Raw genomic sequence first — 16,829 nt, 5'->3', positions numbered from 1 at the left:
TTATGTTCTTGGGTGGTTTTTTTTGGTCTTTGAGTAGCTTGGTTCTTCCTGTAAAGAAGCTGTGGAATTGTTGATTTGTGGGGTTGTTGTTTTTTTTTTTTTTTTTTTTGGTCCTTATAAAATATTGTACTTTATCTGTAAAAATATATGTGCCCAGCTTACTGAGGTGCTTGGCCCAGCACACTGCTTTCATGGCTGCCATGGTGTCACTCGGGAGTGCAGCCCCACACACAGTCACTCAATCACCCTCACACTCAGTGGGATGGGGAGAGGACTGGGAAAAGTGTAGAAGTGTAAAATTCTGTGGGTTGGGATGCAGACAGTTTAATAATTAAAAAAAGGAGGAAAGAGAGGAAAAGAAAAAAAAACATAAACCACAGAACAAACAAAAAAAAAAACAAAACAAAACAAGTGATGCAAAAGAAACCGTCTTGCCACTAACCAGCTGCTGCCCAGCCAGTCCCTTAACAATGACCACCCCACCCACCTCCACTCTTCCCAGTTTTATCACTGAGCACACAGTGTGGGGTATAGCTTTGGTCATTTGAGGGTCATCTGTCTCAGCTGTGCCCCTTCCCAGGTTCTTCTGCACCTCCAGCACCCTCACTGGTGCGGTGGCATAAGCGACACGAAAGGCTTTGACTGTGTGTGAGCACTGCCCAGCAAAAGCTAAACCAGCCCTGGGATATCAAGAGTGGTTTGATTAGCTGGGCTCTCGTACCTCCGCAACGACTTTGGCTGAACGTGAAGAAGAGTCAAGTGCTGTTTCCAACTCCTGTCATTCCAGTCTTGCCTAGTCTATGGTTTTACTTTGCTGGTGCTTTTTCTCAGATGAACTCTTCATCAAGTGCAGTTGGGCACACCTTGAGTCTTAAATAGCCATGAGAAAGTCTTTGTTGCTTCTTTTTTTTTTCTTCCCCACCCTCCCCACCTCCCATATTTTTCCCCTCCTTTGCTTTTGTTCTTTGAAAATAGAGCACTAGTATCCTGACAAGACTGTCCTTGCAGGCACCCTTTCCTTGGCTCCTTCACAATGGCACAGGGAGATGATCGCAGCTTTATGAGTTGCCACTGGGCTGAGCTGCCCCAACTCAGCCCATCCTGGGGCATTACTCACTGCCCTCTCTACCACCATGGCACCACTACTATGAGGGTTCAAACACAATAGAAAAGCCCAATAGGAACTAAAAAATACCCAACAAACCAAACATTTATTTTTCTAGTGTATGGGACTGCTCATTTCAGGCTCATGAAAGCCTGTGCAGACAAAAAGATGAAGGTTAAAGGAAGAGAAAAGGAAAAAAAAAAAAAGCAAACACATTCAGGTGGCTGCTGTGTGTTAAGGCAAAGCATTTGTGCATCAAGCTCTGATCACTGCCAAGGCTCCAGTGCCCCATCCCTCAGATGAGCCCCACAGCTGTCTTTATTTGGGTTGTTTTGTTGGGTTGTTTGTTTTTTTTTTTTACCCTTGATTGGTTATTTTGCTATGTGCAGTTTGAGGACTTTTTTTTTTTTTTTCCCGGGTATTTCTCCTTCCATCAGCAAAGCTGCCAATGTCCAGGCTGAGCAGCCTGCTGTCGCCAGCAACTGCAACACATCAGTTAAAATAAAATAAACAAGTTATTTGAAAAAGTCAGTAAGTGCCACAAGCTGCTGCCAAAGGCTTTCATCTACCTGGACACAGGGCAGCCATCACCTGCATATGGCTGTAGCTGGCTTTCTCTGCTGAGGTCCATGGGACTCAAGGTGACATTAGTGGGAGGATATCTTGCCCAGTGAGGCAACCAGCAGTACATACCAGGAGAGCAGCACCGTGCTAACCTTTTCCCTGGTCACGTTGCACGGGTGCTCAGTAAACCTGTCATCATCACCCCAGCACCTTAATTGGCTCCGTGTGGCTTTGGCAAGTTCGTGGTGCCAAACATGCAAAGGGTCTTGTTGTGAAGTGGGCGCCCCAGGAGGGCAGCTGGAGATGGCAGATAAGGCTTGTTTCTGTGGCAATGATTCCCCAGGTCTAACCAGGAGCATTTCCGTACCATGCTCAGCCTCCAAAAATTCCTGTATTACTCACTTGGCCATGAAGGGCTGCAAACCACAGCTCACCCTTTCCTTGCTGGTGAGCACTGATTCCCTATGGCTTTATCTGGGGAGCATACCAGCCTGCACTGCCCATGCTGCGAGCATTGAGTTGCCCCAAACCCCTCTAAAAGAGCAAAGGGAAGAAAACATAGGAACGAGAGGAACTATGTTCTGGGTTCATGGTGGTCTTCTCTTCGGGCATCTGGTCTCAGAGGTGGGATGATTAAGCTACCACAGCGTGGCTCCTAAAGGCACCCCAGTAGACCTGCAGGGTGCTGGGCATCAGATGGGGCACTGCCTGTGAGCACATGATCGTCTTTCAGCAGTTTTCTTATACATTCCTCCAGGACTTAACTGCAGCTTCGTAAATGCTGCCATGGCCACATCACAGCCACCACCTGCTTTGCTGCATCAATGTTTTGTCATGAAGTTACTACCCAGGTTTAATCCAACAAGATTTCCAGTGTTGCCAAGTGATTCTGTAACCATGTGCATGGCTATCTCCAGCTCTTATTGCTAAGAGCTACAGCAAAAGTGCATCTGTGTTCACAGGGAGGGAAGTGACTGATCCCAGTTCCCACTGCCAGACAGTGGCAAATGACAACCTCAGCCCCACACTACAAGCAGTGGCCCTCCCAGCAATACCCCATGTGTGTGCCCTCCTCCTCCTCCCCATTTGAGGTGTCTCTTAACTAGGGGTCCTCTGGCAAGTTAAAACAGTGCTAAAGGCAGAGTGTTGCTTTTCTATTACCCTCCAGCAGAAAGAGATACAATGCACAATGGCTTTCCTTTGCCTTTATTTAATTTAAAAAAGTCATTGCAATCCCATTTAAATACAGAGATTTACAAATAGGTCCAAAACAGGACTAAAATATTCTTTGAAATGCTGTACTTTTAAATATTGTGCTTTCATAGATACATAAGAAAATTAGCATATAAAAATACTTTACAAGGAATACACTCTAATATATGGATAAAAATACACATTTAATTAATGCATTTCATCTTCATATCATTCAAAATGCATAGGAAGGGATACAAGGACCAAATTTTTCTTTCTTTTTTTTTTTCTCTTTTTTTTTTTTTTAAAGCCTTTAATAAAAGTCTTCATTAAAAACCTATGAGAAGCCCCAGTGAGCTTCCACTGCTCAGAATATTGCATATAAAAACACTTTCGGCTGCACTGTCAATGCTCCACAGTATCAGTTATGGCACATTATCTAGTTGTGGCAGCAATGGTATGGGGTATTGCATACTAGAAGAGAAAATGGCTACAACAACAAACAGCTGGAAGGGGCCGGGCACATGTCTGGGAGAAACACCCTGATACACTGAGCTATGGTGGAGGGGCAGTCACAAAGTGGCTCAGGGATGGATGGTAGGGGGATGAGTCCTGGCTCAGCAAAGTGACAAACAAGTGCTGCACCCCCATCCCACGCCCTGTGGTGGGTGGTGATGGAGGAAACAAAAAGGTGAGCGAGGAATGGGGGTGGTGAGTGAGGAATGGGGGTGGTGAGTGAGGAATGGGGGTGGTGAGTGAGGAATGGGGGTGGTGGGCGTTGGGGCTGCAGTGTCTGACTGAGCAAGCTCCTTGTTTCTGCCGTGCCCAAGCCTTCCTGGGAAAAGCGATGCCAGGCTCACGCCACCACTGGGAGGTGAACATCATCATAAAGTGCTAGTATCTGAAACATGTCAGGCAGACAAGGAAATGGGTGCAAACATCACAGCCCCTCTTCCCTGCAGGGCTGGGGGCTCTCAGGAGGGAGGGAAACAACCACAGGGTGTCATGTTTGCAAAGCCATGGAGACACCAGCAACAGGCAAGTGCAGGTGGACCTGGACAAGCAGCCGAACACATGTGGACACATAGACTGCCCAGCCCACACGGGACACCAGGGACACAACCTCCATCTAACCAAGGGCTTCTCATGCCACTGCCTGATAGGAGACAAAAAGGTTTTATTCAAAACACCATGGACAGCTCTGGAAACATCACTATTCTGCTATTTACTTGTAGGCACAGGCCAGGTTTGCAAGCAAGAGATCTCCATAAAGCACAGACAAACAAGGTGGCAGGGGATTTGGGCAGGTATTGAAAGCCCTTAGCCTTGGGTATGGCCTTCTGCTCTGTAATAACCACTCCAGCACAGGTAACCATGCTGCTTACTGGAATCAATGGCAAGATGAGGGACCTCCTCCCACCACAGGGCAAGCCACCTCTCGGTGGCGAGTGCAGACAGGGTTGGCAGAAAATAGCTGAAAATACCAAATTTTGAACAAAAATCTAGCCACTCTCAAGCACGTTTCTAGATGTATTTTAAACAGGGCTCTCCACAGCCCTGCACCAGGAGTGCAAAGGGCTGTGAAAACAGATTTGGCAGGAGTGTTTAAGAGGATGGAGCTGGGCACAATGGAAAAGCAAAGGCGCTTCAGTCTTGCTGTATGCAGTTAACTGAGCAAACAAGAAACATAATAGCACCATGTGTGTTTATAGGATGGCCAAGGCCCTCAGGGTGAGGACGATGTTGGTGGCAGGACTCTGTGCACCCCAGCAGACAGGGCAAAGGAGGATGCCCTGTCATGAGGGATGGCTGTGGATGCTCCTTCCTCCTGTCAGCAGCTCACCCCATCACCAACGCTGCCCAAGACCCGAAATGCACATTCAGCTCTGACCTTCCCAGCAATATTTGGTGGTCTACAGGCTCACTGAAGACCACCTCCCCACTTGCAGGTCATGGCACACACAGCATTTACAAACACCAGTGCAAAAAAAAACCCAGGAAAACCACCCCAAATACCACAATGGCTCAGCAGAGGCCCCAGCATCATCTGCTTTGCTCCCACTGTTCAGAGCGTCTGGACACTCGCCTTGACCTCAGCGCCGTGGGCCACGTGTGCTGGCAGCTCTTTGTTCCCCTCCTGGGGAGCGTTGGCAGCCACTGCTAAGGGGTTTCGGCTAATCACCAGGTCCAGCTTATCTCCAGCCTCCGAAATCAGGGGAACAGCCAGACAGCAGTCAAAGTCTCTCGTTCGGATGCGGTTTACCTGCCAGGATGGATTTAGGACAGGCCATAGGGAGGAACACAGAAAGACCATGTTTGTTAGTCAGAAAATGCAAGATTGGTGCTACGCCTACACCTCTGAAACAGACAGCTCTTGGGGGACCCTGATTCTGGGTTCAGAGCAGAGCGGAGACACCCCTTCAGACTGTGCACATCCTTGCTTAGCTGAGAAATGACGCAGTAACCGGTAAAGGAAGGGGAAATAAAAGTCTGGGTCAGGCATAAGCCCTGACTCCCAGTGTCTGGGGCAGTATTACAAATATTAAACTCTGCATGGCTCAAAACCAGTTCTCCAGTTCAAGCCTGTAGAAGAAAGGTTGCCATTCTCCATTATTTTTATGCCATGGTGGCTTTTACTGGCCTTAAATTTGTGATGTGGGGTATTCAGTGCCTAGAAAGCAAGTAAGACTCAGGCCCTGAGGTTTCTGCCAACTATTTTCCAACTCAGCCAGCAGTAAGTTGAGACTATAATGAACAATTTCAGCATCTCCTCTCCCCATTTACATCCTTCATTTCAGAGAATTCTGGATGCATTTCACATGGGCTCAGAAGGCAGCTGCAAATTCTCTCAGCAGAATTCAACGGTGAAAGCACTTTTACTGCTGTCTTTTGCAGACCTTCAAGCACATTTATAGGCTGGGGTCATCTGCAAGAACCACTCCAGCTCTGCTGCCTACAGCTACCAGAGCACCTGGGCTTGGTGCCACGACAGCTCTGGGATGGAGTGGGCTGGCAAACAGCATGGGGAGGGGAAGCAGGGAAGGGAGAAAGGAATTTCCCACCCACCTTTTGGAGTGAACATAACCCCTGGGGCCAGGCGTTGCTTCCTTCTCTGGGCAAGGGTCGGATGAGTCCATGCAACACTTTCATCTAAAACCTTTTCCCAGCATTAATGTATGCCCATGGAGCTGGGCTCTGTGATGGTAGCAGTGCCCCCCCTGTCCTAGCTGCTGTCCACAGAGTTGACCCCAGTACTGCTCCTTAAAGTGTAGTAACTAAGGGCAATTCCTAGACCACAAGTGGACAAGGAGAGAGGTGCCATCAGCTTGCTCTGCCTTGGCTCTCCACCAGGCAAGCAGTTCCAGTGCAGAAGTGCCATGAGTGCAATGGCATGCTCCAGCTCATCCATCCAGCCGAGAGGCAGAGGGTCTGTTCCAGCAGGGACGAGGCGTTTCGCTGGCCCTCAGGCACACCACCATGTCCATAATCAGCAGCACTGTGAAGCATCCTCAGCAATGCATTTCTGTGCTTCTTCAGGCAAATCAACTGTCCCAGGTCTGCAATCCCTCATTCACAGCTCCACATGTCAAGGTGATGGCAATCTCCTTGTCTTTTTGTAGGTGTAAGCCCCACAGCACAGCGTATGGAAGGGGTGATTTGAAAGTCTCCATGCAGCTCTGGTTAGGATTTTGGGCACACCTCCCAGAGCACTTGGCATTTGCAAAAAGTGACACATCCAACAGAAAGGCAGCCCAGAGCCTAATTAGCTTCTTGTTCATTCTTGCACCATCTTTTATTTGAAATGGAGAAGGAATAATTGTATAGCAGCCAACTGGCTAGAGCCCATAACAAGCTTAAACAAGGTTCCCCTCAGTGCTGCCAGTTCTCCAGTTACCTGCTGTACATAAAACATTGGCTCCTACCCTACTGCTAGCAACCCCCACCTCCAAATTAGTAAAACTAAACATCTTTCTGGGTGTTTCCAAATATGGTCACAACATCTGCGTTTCCAAATGGTGGCAATTTTTCCATTGGGGTTGCACTTCCTCACAGTTGCTGTTTGAGTTGCCTCAAAGCTAAAATAGTTGGTTTTCATCCATATAAAGCTCATCTCCAATCTCCAAAACTCACCATGCTCTTACTGTCCCTCTGGCAGTTCGATATGCCCAGGTCACATTCATACAGACTGTGCTTTTGACCAGAGTTCTCAGTTTGTTTCTGCATCAGCTATTCCAGATCAAGTTTCTTTCAAAGAAAAATATTGATAAAAACCACTTTGATTGAAGGATGTACTTCCTAGAAAATTTTAGTTGTCACAGGCATGCAGAGAACTTCATGAACACCATTTAACTCCCCATGGGGTTTTGCAGGAACACGTAGTGGTCAGCACAGTCTAGTTCATCCAAAAAAAAAAAAAATCACCCTCTTACATGATAGGAAAAGAACTGAGGGTAAGGAGTGGAAGCACACAGCTTTTTGGTTGTTTTGAGCTGCCCAAGCTCAAAAAGGCCCATGCTGGGACATGCTGTGTCCTTGAATAAGTGTAACCTAGGGGTACCACCTGGGGGTACTGCCTAGTGATTTCTCATTATAAATCACAAGTCTCATCGAGTGCTTGGTGGCTACAAGCTCACCTAGTTGGCTAACTATTACCTTTCATTAAAGTTAGTGCTGCCATGGATGGGTCTCACTTCTCTCTTCCTCTCAGCCACTCATTCACTCCGTCCCAGCCTCCAGAACTGCATTTTGCATTTATTACCTGAAGCACTCTGTCATATGGCTTGAGGCCACACTGATCTGCTGGCCCATCCGGACGGACCATATTTACATAGACACCTTTTTCTAACAGGCCATCCGACACGCTGAATCCAAAGTCTTCACTCTCTGGGTCTTTGTGAAGCGTCATCTGGAGAGGCAGAAACAGAAAGCACATGTTTTAATGCAGCAGAGCAAGGAGGAGATGGATAGGGTTGGCAGGGTAGGAATAAGGTGGTGTGTGTGGACCTACAGCAGTTCTCCTCTGGGTGTCCCGGGTAGATTTTTCTTAGCCTGGACAGCTCATACAGATTGAGCCTTTATTTACCAGACACCATCATCTTAGGTAGATCATGTGGAGCAGTGCTTTGGTGACTGGCTTGTAACCAACCACCTCTGCCCCTTGGTTGTGGAAGGAAATGTAGTATAGTAACAGAGAAGTGCTGTGCTTCACCCAAAGAGTAACCAAGAAGCGTTGTCAGGGGAACATCACCTTCCCTGTGCATCCTCTTTGTGTGCCAGACCAGCACATGAGAAATCAACATGTTCACAGGGAGTTTTCAATGTAGTGTGCTAACTGTAAAGACAGCTCATTTTTTAATGCATCACTCAGCAGGAAGATCCAAACTTCTCCATCTTATTCACAAGTTCTTCTCCAAAAATTCACACCAAGAAGTGCTGACATACTGAGGATAAGAAAAGGGTAATGCCATTGCCCTTGTCTTGAGAGCATATCTTGCTGTGGCCTAGCCTAAAGGAGTGCACTGTTGGAAATGTGTCTTGCCACAAGGTAACACTGAAGAGTCAGGGATAACTGATTCCAGAACACCAGCAAAATCTCCCTTTGCCCTCATGAACTAGGAGTGTATCTCTACCACGAGGCTCTTAAGTGCACTGGTGCTCTTGGCTGAGGGAGCATCATGGATGTGTGGTCCTCAGGAAGGACGGTGCCTAGGATGACGCAAAAGGGCAGCCCACCTGGGCTCAACTTCATCTCCCAATACAGGCAACACCAGATGCTCCAGTGGAATGAAAAGTTACCCTGTAACATGCCTAATTACACAGCTTTCCTCCTTCAGGTACGAAGGAGTTTTATTTAAGCACACATTTGCTATGCCCTGGAGGACAAGAGCAGATCAAACATGGAGAAGTTGTTTTTTCCAGCTACCATAACTGTGCATTTCATCCTGAAGTCCCACCAGGAAAGAAAAAGGCAATCAATTTTCCTTGAAACCTCTCCAGCTTCCTTCCCTGTTTGAATTCTGCATCAACACCTTCTACAGGTAGTTACCTTTTCTAATTATCACTGCTTTGCACCATGTTTAAACTGGCTGTGTTCAGCTGGGGACTAAATTCAAACAGGTATCTCATCACTGATGTCCTACTATTGCACCCCTTCGCAGACACTGGGGATGGATTGGAAGGGGAGGGAAGTTATGTTATTCTTATTTGAATTTATTTTTGTGTATGAAAAGTGGCCTACTGAATATCTGTGCTACCAAAAAAAGGGTTGATGGGTCTACACAGTGACATAATTTGAGCTCTATTGCTTTTACCTGTAGCACCAATTAATGAACTCCAGAACACAAGGACTGGGAAATCTCATAAAGGGAAACAGCAAAGGACAGCTCTTCTGAGGGTGCTCCTTCATCTTAATCTGCAGACTTTGGTGAGGGCCAGCTTTAACAAGGAACATTTTCCAGGGGTCCCTCTGAATAAAGGAGATTTTTCTACAAGGTTGCAAATCTTCTACAAGTTTAACCATAGAGATACCACAGTGCCACAGCTAGACCAAGCCTTGGCAACACAGACCTTGTGAAACTCGAGCGGGGTAGGGGACATGATTTCCTGCATCTCCTTCTCAATCTTCTTCATGTCCAGGTTCCTCTCATTCTTCTTGGCAGGGGAGCTGCTGCTCTCAGTTTGTCCATCATCGCAGCTGGAATTTGCTTTTCTCAACGGGCTGAGTCCCGATGGGTTGACCGAGTCCAGGAGCAGCTTGCTACCCTCAAGGCCCAGGTTGTGCACACTCCCTGTCATGATGGATGCCTATAAGGCAAGGGCACAAAGTCACTCTGCTGAGCCAGCAGCAGGAAGAGATGGGCCATGTGGCAGCAAAGGTGGCACAAACAACAACAACAGGGCACCACTGTTCTCATTAATCAGAAAATAAGTATCAAAGAAGCTCTTCCAGATAGCTATAAAAGCCACTTCCAGATCTCAAGAGCCTGCTGCCAGGTCTGTCTCTGACCTGTTGTGTGCTCTCGACTCCCACCCCAACACAGAGCTTTATCTCAGAAGCAAGCATTTGTGAAGCATCTCCTCACTTTTTTGATGACCCCTTCTACACAAACAGTGCCCAGCAGGCCTCATCTCATGCAGGAATCTCCTTGGTAGTCAAGAGGGATGAATATCCTAACCTCAGGGGGCTCCCAAAGGAACCAGTGTCTGCCTGGGTCTTCAGCCTACCCCTGCAAGATGCAGCTCACCATCACCACTGCACAGTGTTGGCAGTGGCCCAGGGAAGTCCATTCCTTGGACTCCAGTGAGGGCAGTTCAGCAGAGAAATTAGGACTTTTATCTGTCAGGAAATGGGAGCTGTCACGAGCAAAAGTGAGTTAAAAATATGAAAATAAGTAGTATTTAAGCCTGGTCATCCTTGATAGCCTCCATTAAAAGATGCCCCTAAGTAGATTCTACTCCATTTGGCAACACTTTTCACTAATGAGATTACATTGATCAAAGCTAACGAAGGAGTCAAGCATCCAGTCAATGGAACCTCGACTGGCTCCAGGTCACAGAGTCCATTTAAATAGCATAATAAAAACTGTCATTTTTAAGTTCAGGCTCCAAGGGTCTGCATTAATTGTCAAAAGGTTAAATGTCAAAAGGTAGAAGAAAGAAAAGGAAAGGTAAGGAGTAGAGAGCAAAATTCTGCAATGCTAACTGTGGCAAGTCAAAGAGCAATTGCTCTGGGCACAGGGGGAATATCATTTAACTAAATCTCTAATAGAGACCCTCCAGCTCTTTGCTCCAGGCTGGAACAATGACAAATAAAGCAAATTCTGGTGGCAGTATGAAAATGCCAGCACTGTTCACATTGTTCAAAATCGGGATGGATAAAATACAGAAAACCTTGTACCTTTGCACTGTTCAGGGCTTCACACAAAAATTACTTAATCAGCTCAATTTTGGACAGAACTAAAATACCTCCTACATGCTGGAAGAACGCTGACTGACCACACTTGAAATGCAAATAAACAAAGAGTGGTACAGCTAACCAGGGTACATTTGTTCACTGACCTCAGGCAGCCCCAACACTCCCCCAGGACCTTGTGCCATGCCATATCAACACAGGATTGCAGAGCCAGGGAAGAGAACAGAAAGGTCTGTGCACATTGTGCTGCTGTTCTGCAAATACCATAACTGGCCAATATCCAATGGCATTCAACTTCTTTCTGCCTTCAAGGTATTTAAATACTCCCAGGCAACCAGCAGCAGAACAAGGGGACACAGCCTCAAGTTGTGCCAGGGGAGGTAAAGGCTGGAAGTTCTTCACAGAGAGAGTGATTGCCCATTGGAGTGGGCTGCCTGGGGAGGTGGTGGAGTTGCCGTCCCTGGAGATGTTCAACAAAAGCCTGGATGAGGCACTTAGTGCCATGGTCCAGTTGATTGGATAGAGCTGGGAGATGGCTTGGACTGGATGATCTGGGAGGTCTCTTCCAACCTGGTTGATTCTATGATTAGAATTTGCTAGGTGCTTTGGGTTAAGTGCAAGCAGCAGAAAGAGCAATTCTGGACTTCTCCAGCCTGTGGCTGCCCCACATTATTTTCCCCATGTCTCGCCTGCCCTCAAAGCAAAGCAGAGGGACGGGCTCTACCTGGAAAAAGCCTGCTTCTACCCATATCCCATAGTCTGGGAGTGGATTGCTGTATGTGAACCTGTTCCCAGGCTACCTTGGGTTTTCAGGCATGACTTATTATTTTCCAAACCCGGAGCATGAATGGTAAAATTTAAATAATAATAATAAAATAATGTGTGACTGTCATAAAATCACAGAAGGCCAGGAGCTGGAGCTTAGAAACCTGCAGTACAGCCAAAGCCCCAGTTAGTGCTGCACATCACAGAATCACAGAATCAAACAGGTTGGAAAAGACCTCAGAGATCATCAAGTCCAACCAACACCTAATACCTAACACCTCAGGAAGGGTGGGCACTCAGAGAGGAGAGCAGTGCATTCAGTTATTTGGATTCAATAAAAGGGGAGTTGAAACTCAGACTTCTGCTAAAAACACAACGTTTTCCTTTTGTTCCCAGAACTTTCCACAATATTCCAGAAACGTGCTAAATTACACCCAAAGCCCAGAGATGCTCAGCCTTTTTTGTATAATTTTTCTACATTTTTAAACACACTTCTCTAACTGCCAGAGCTCCAAAGCCTTGAAGCAACATGGATCAAAAATCCACATATCTCTGCACCATGGATCCCTGGGAAAGGAAAAGGATTGGGAAGAAAGACATTTTCTCTGTCCTGGAATTTCACAGTAGTCCAACAAATCCCCTTTTTAACTTTTAGATGCTGACCATTATGCAGAAGAGAAACATCTATGCATCATTCCAGAGGGATACTTTTTACTAAGCAGTCAACAATAGTTCAGAAAGGCTGATAGCAGCTGCCTAAGCTCATTTCTAAATACATTCAAGTTCAGGAAATAAGTCATCAAAGGAAGAAGTTATAGTTTTGGGGGCCTGGGGCCTTAGGGTTTTGTGTGTTGGAGGTTTTCTTAAGCAGTTAAGATAATAAATATGTCATTTTGTACCTCAGCACAATAAATTCAATTGAGATTTCCTCTCTCACTTACAGTTGCTAAGGATCAAGGAGAAAAGAACAATTAGCAAGTCCCTTGTCACCATATACATCAAAATAGGACTTTCCTTTTCCACCTCCAGTTATTCAGAAATTGCCTTTTATCTCTGAAGCCTAAGCAATATGCAGTTCTGCATACAACCAGCCCCACTGGAGGTGATGGAGGGCATGACCCAGTGAGCTCTCCCCAGTCCTCTGCATCCAGAAGGCAGGGGAAGAGATGATCTTATGGAGTCTAACTCCTCTCACACTTCAGGAGCTAAACCAAGGAAGGGAGAAGCACAGGTCCCATCCCAGGTTTGCTTCCTATTGCTCAACAGCCTCCAGTGAGGCCTTGATTTGAATCCCATGGCTTACAAATCCAGGATCCCCATCCTATAACTGGACACAACACTGACCTCCAAAGCATTTTGGATAAAGAAAAGAGAAAGTGGTTTGTGAAGAGAGGAAACACCTTTATTTCTGCAGGAAGCAATTATTTTCTCAGATTTTTCCCTGGAGAAGGCTGGCTGAAAAGCTTCCAATTACCTATTTCACTGAAACACTTCCCCCCAGAGTGACAGCTGAATGCAAGATATATGTCAGGCCTGTCTGTATTTGAAGTAAGCCAAGGCTTTGGTCCCAGTAGGATTTTTGAGGGCTTCTTTTGCTTGGCCTTTAAGTGCTTTGGACAGACAGTATCTTTCCAGGCAGAGGGTTTGCTGCTCAACAGGGAAGGTTTGCCAACAATCATGCAAAGATTGTTGGCCAGTTACAGTTTGCAAAAAGAGTGTGGAGGTCCTGGTGGATAAGTCACTGGCTCAGGGGAAAAGTGCACACAAGCAGCTGTCTAATGAGACACAGTTATCCATTAGCACAGACACTGACACAGATTAAACTCAACCCTCCCTCACACCTCTGGCTGCACAAGTACACTTCGGGCAGTTACCAGATCTGGAGAAACAGTCTAACATTTACAGCAAGAGCAAAACAATCAGATCATCAGCAAATTCAGGAAGGGATTTACCTCGATCTCCCTCAAAAGTTCAGACTGGCCACATGTTTCCAAATCCTCCAAAGCTTCTCCAAAAACACGCCAAAAACTATCCTCGTGAGTGGTCTCAAGGCCGTTTTGGCGGTTGGGGTATCTGTTGTAACGTAGGAACCAAACATTGTCAGCACTCTTCTGCAGCAGGATGAAAGTTGCAAGGCTACAGCAAGTGTCTCACCAGTAAAAGCAGAGACTTGAAGAGTCTTCATATACAAAAGCAAACAATATGAACTTTTCAGACAAGAGTCCGAATACGAGACCTCCATGCATTTACTAACGGGGCAAGTGTCCTTCAAAGGAAGAATTAAGTTGGTGTAGTAATGTCAGAGTTCAAAGGGTAAATTAAAAAGTGCCTGTAGGAAGATTGTAGGTTTAGGAAGACGTTTTGGTGAAATAGAGAAGTGAAAGAAAAAAGGATGCGTTATGGGTAAACCAGGAGCCTCAGAGACTGTTAGTACAAAGGCTGATGGGATAGAGCTCAGATCTGAGACACAGAACACCTGAGAAGAGAGAGAAAAACACAAAGGGTAACAGACATGGTGAGAAAATGATAAATACATTAGGTCTCTATGAGTAAATAATGCAAAGATGTATATAAAAATGATTGCCCTGGGCTGGACAAGCAAATGCACGCTACAGCCGGCAATACTGACAATGTACAACCCACACAAACCAAGCTCTGTTGGCTTTGGGATGACCAGGAGACAGAGCTGTTATTGTCAGAAGGTCACCTTTTTTCCACACCCCCCCCTGCTATATATCAGCTATTGCACTTAGAGCCATGTAAATATTGCCACCAGTTCTGGCTACAGCAGAGAGTAAGGACAGAGAGCACCTCTGTCAAGCTGTTACAAGCACACATTAACATGAACACCATGTACGTCTTGCTGGGGCTTCTGCAATTTCCCACCTCAGCAGTTTCAGCATCTCTTGTCTCTGACCACAAGTCAGGGCCAATTCTTGAACTTCTAAAGCAAATTGCCATGCTGAAGTCCTCTGAACGAGCCAGAGAAGTGACCCTGGACACCAGACTGTGCAAAACTCAGACCATCAGCGCTGAGCTTAACAGGAGCCTCTTGAAGGAAACTCGGTGTGGCTAAGTCAAGGTCACAATAAACACACTAATGTGTCATGAGGAGGGACCCCAAGAGCAGAGTGACATTAGAGCAGCCCTAATGCATTTCTTACGTATCTTATTAGGAGCTGCATGGACGAGGCTATACCTCAGCAACATCTGGCAGCATCTCACATGGCTTAATGGTAACCAGTGCTGTAGACAGACAGGGACATTCATCCACCAGAGCCACTTAGCAAAGTCAAAACATTTTACTTGAGTGCAAGTCAAAGAGAGGGTGGCCTCCATTAAATACATAATGACCCCCTGAGCTATTAATAGAGATTTTTCCAGGTCCCTGTTAACTGCAAAGTCTTTAGCATGTGCTTTGCTTTTCTCCCACTGGTTTAAATGGGAGTCTGCAGCAGGCATAAACTCACACACACACATGGTTTTGCTCCTTGTGGGACTGTGGTCTGCCTGGAGAGAGCAGTGCCTGACATGGCTTATTCTATTTTCAATTTACCCCTACCTTTCAGCAGCTTTTAAAGGACAGTAGCCTTTACATCAGGAGAAAGGTCAAAAAAACACCCAGCAAGACTTTACAAAAACAAACCAAAATTTCCCTCCAAGAGGAATTTTCAATTCTTTCTCCTTACTCATTTCCTTCCTCGGATCCCAGATTCCCAAAGAGGCCAATGTCCCTTCCAGCCACTAGTTTCTTGCCTCTCAGATCAGCAGCATAATAAACAGATCCAGGAGGTAGATGAATCAGTATAGGTTCTCACTCCACCAGGTCAGCAGGTTTTTCCAGGCTAAAGGCAGCTGGGGTTAGAGACATTTTGTTTTTCTCCCTGATAAAAAGGGCTCAGTGGCACGAACCATTTCACTTGCACTTTGACACCAGGGCTCAGAGCCCTCATTAGGGACAGGCAGAGTTTGAGCACTCAGATTTGCTACATCAGCTGTCGGCGGTCTCGCTGGGAGGACCACGAGGGACCGATGACCTCTGTGAGCTGGCTCTTGCTGAGAGGCAAAACAAGAACAAAGTCTCCACCACTGCCAGCCTTCCTGCCAGTTTGATCATCTTTAAATAGGTGGAAATGGCCATGAGATGTTCTAAGGGTTTTGTTTGGACAAACAAAAGTTAAGGAAAAAAATAAGGAAAAAAAAAAAAAACAACAGTAACAACACGAGACACACAACTATGGGGACTCTGGAGGATGTCAACACGAGGGCAAGTTATGGAGCAAGGAGGCTTTTCCACCATGTGTGGCTCAGCAAGGGCAGCCTCTGGCCAGCGCAGATCCAGCAGGCTTTTCACCCCAAGTGAGGGGCAGCTTCAGCCTCCTCCAACGGTTAGAAGGTGTTGCAGGATTTCTCCCATGCTGGATGATCCAGGGGATTACCTCAAACATGTTCCCTCAGCATGGTTTTGTTTGTGGTCTTAGAAGGGTAGAAGCATCACAAGGAGAGACATCTAGCCACACCTTTGGAAGATTTTAACTTTGACATGCAACCTCATACTGAACCTCCAAGACCTCTGCTTGGCCATTTCTGCTTTGTGGCATTGAGTTAAGAAGCTGCATTCTCACTTGAAAGATTCTGGCCAGCACATGTGGGGATAGCCCTGCCCATATCTATTTATTATACCTAAATTATGAAAATACTGCAGCCTTTATGTGGCAGGAGTACAAGATGTGCTAGGAACCTGTGGTCCATGCAGCTGAGACTGCCCTCACTCCAGGTGCAAATGTCACCTGGCCATGGCCTGGGATGCACCCAGGGTAACCTGGCAATGTGGGGATGGTTCCACAAAGCAGGTTGACCCTCCAGCACCTCTCCCTGTGGCTGCCTGACGCCAAGCTGGGGACATCACTGGCCACTAACACATTCCCATGCCCTTTTTTCCCTGTGCAATGACACCCAACATTTGCAGACATACCTCCCTGACTCCTCCCACCCCTCCATACCTGCTGGGCTTGTCCCAATCATCTTCATTGAAGCTTCCATCCATGTAAGGGTAGTTTTTCCTGGGGTCCCCTGGAGGGGTGCTGCTCTTCTGCCTGCTGTGTCTCCATTCGTGTGGATGGAGGGCTATGCCTGTAGCCTGAGGTATGTACGTACCTAGGGAAGGCAAGAAGAGGTGGAGGAAGAGAGGATAATACTTGGTCAGAAAACTCAAATGGAGTAAGTGACACTGAGCCAGGAGAGCCTCCTTCCCCAGGTCCCACACTTGAAGCTGTGTGGAGTACATAATGC

General features: G+C 46.6%; 1 protein-coding gene across 1 annotated transcript in view; it reads right to left on the bottom strand.

The window, feature by feature from the left end:
- Positions 1-4,925: 4,925 nt before the first annotated feature.
- GRIP2 (glutamate receptor interacting protein 2) overlaps positions 4,926-16,829 on the bottom strand; it is a 282,140-nt gene continuing 270,236 nt past the window's right edge. Inside the window, exons 20-24 of the mRNA XM_054387208.1 lie at positions 16,541-16,694; positions 13,490-13,610; positions 9,428-9,664; positions 7,620-7,766; positions 4,926-5,123 (exon numbers count right to left, since the gene is read on the bottom strand). Coding sequence (XP_054243183.1) covers positions 4,926-5,123; positions 7,620-7,766; positions 9,428-9,664; positions 13,490-13,610; positions 16,541-16,694 — 857 coding nt within the window. The remainder of the gene's footprint in view (positions 5,124-7,619; positions 7,767-9,427; positions 9,665-13,489; positions 13,611-16,540; positions 16,695-16,829) is intronic.

Source organism: Indicator indicator, chromosome 15, assembly GCF_027791375.1.
Source record: "Indicator indicator isolate 239-I01 chromosome 15, UM_Iind_1.1, whole genome shotgun sequence".
Classification (NCBI taxonomy): Eukaryota; Metazoa; Chordata; class Aves; order Piciformes; family Indicatoridae; genus Indicator; species Indicator indicator.
The sequence above is the reverse complement of the archived record's forward strand: the minus strand, read 5'-3'. Positions and strand labels throughout refer to the sequence as shown.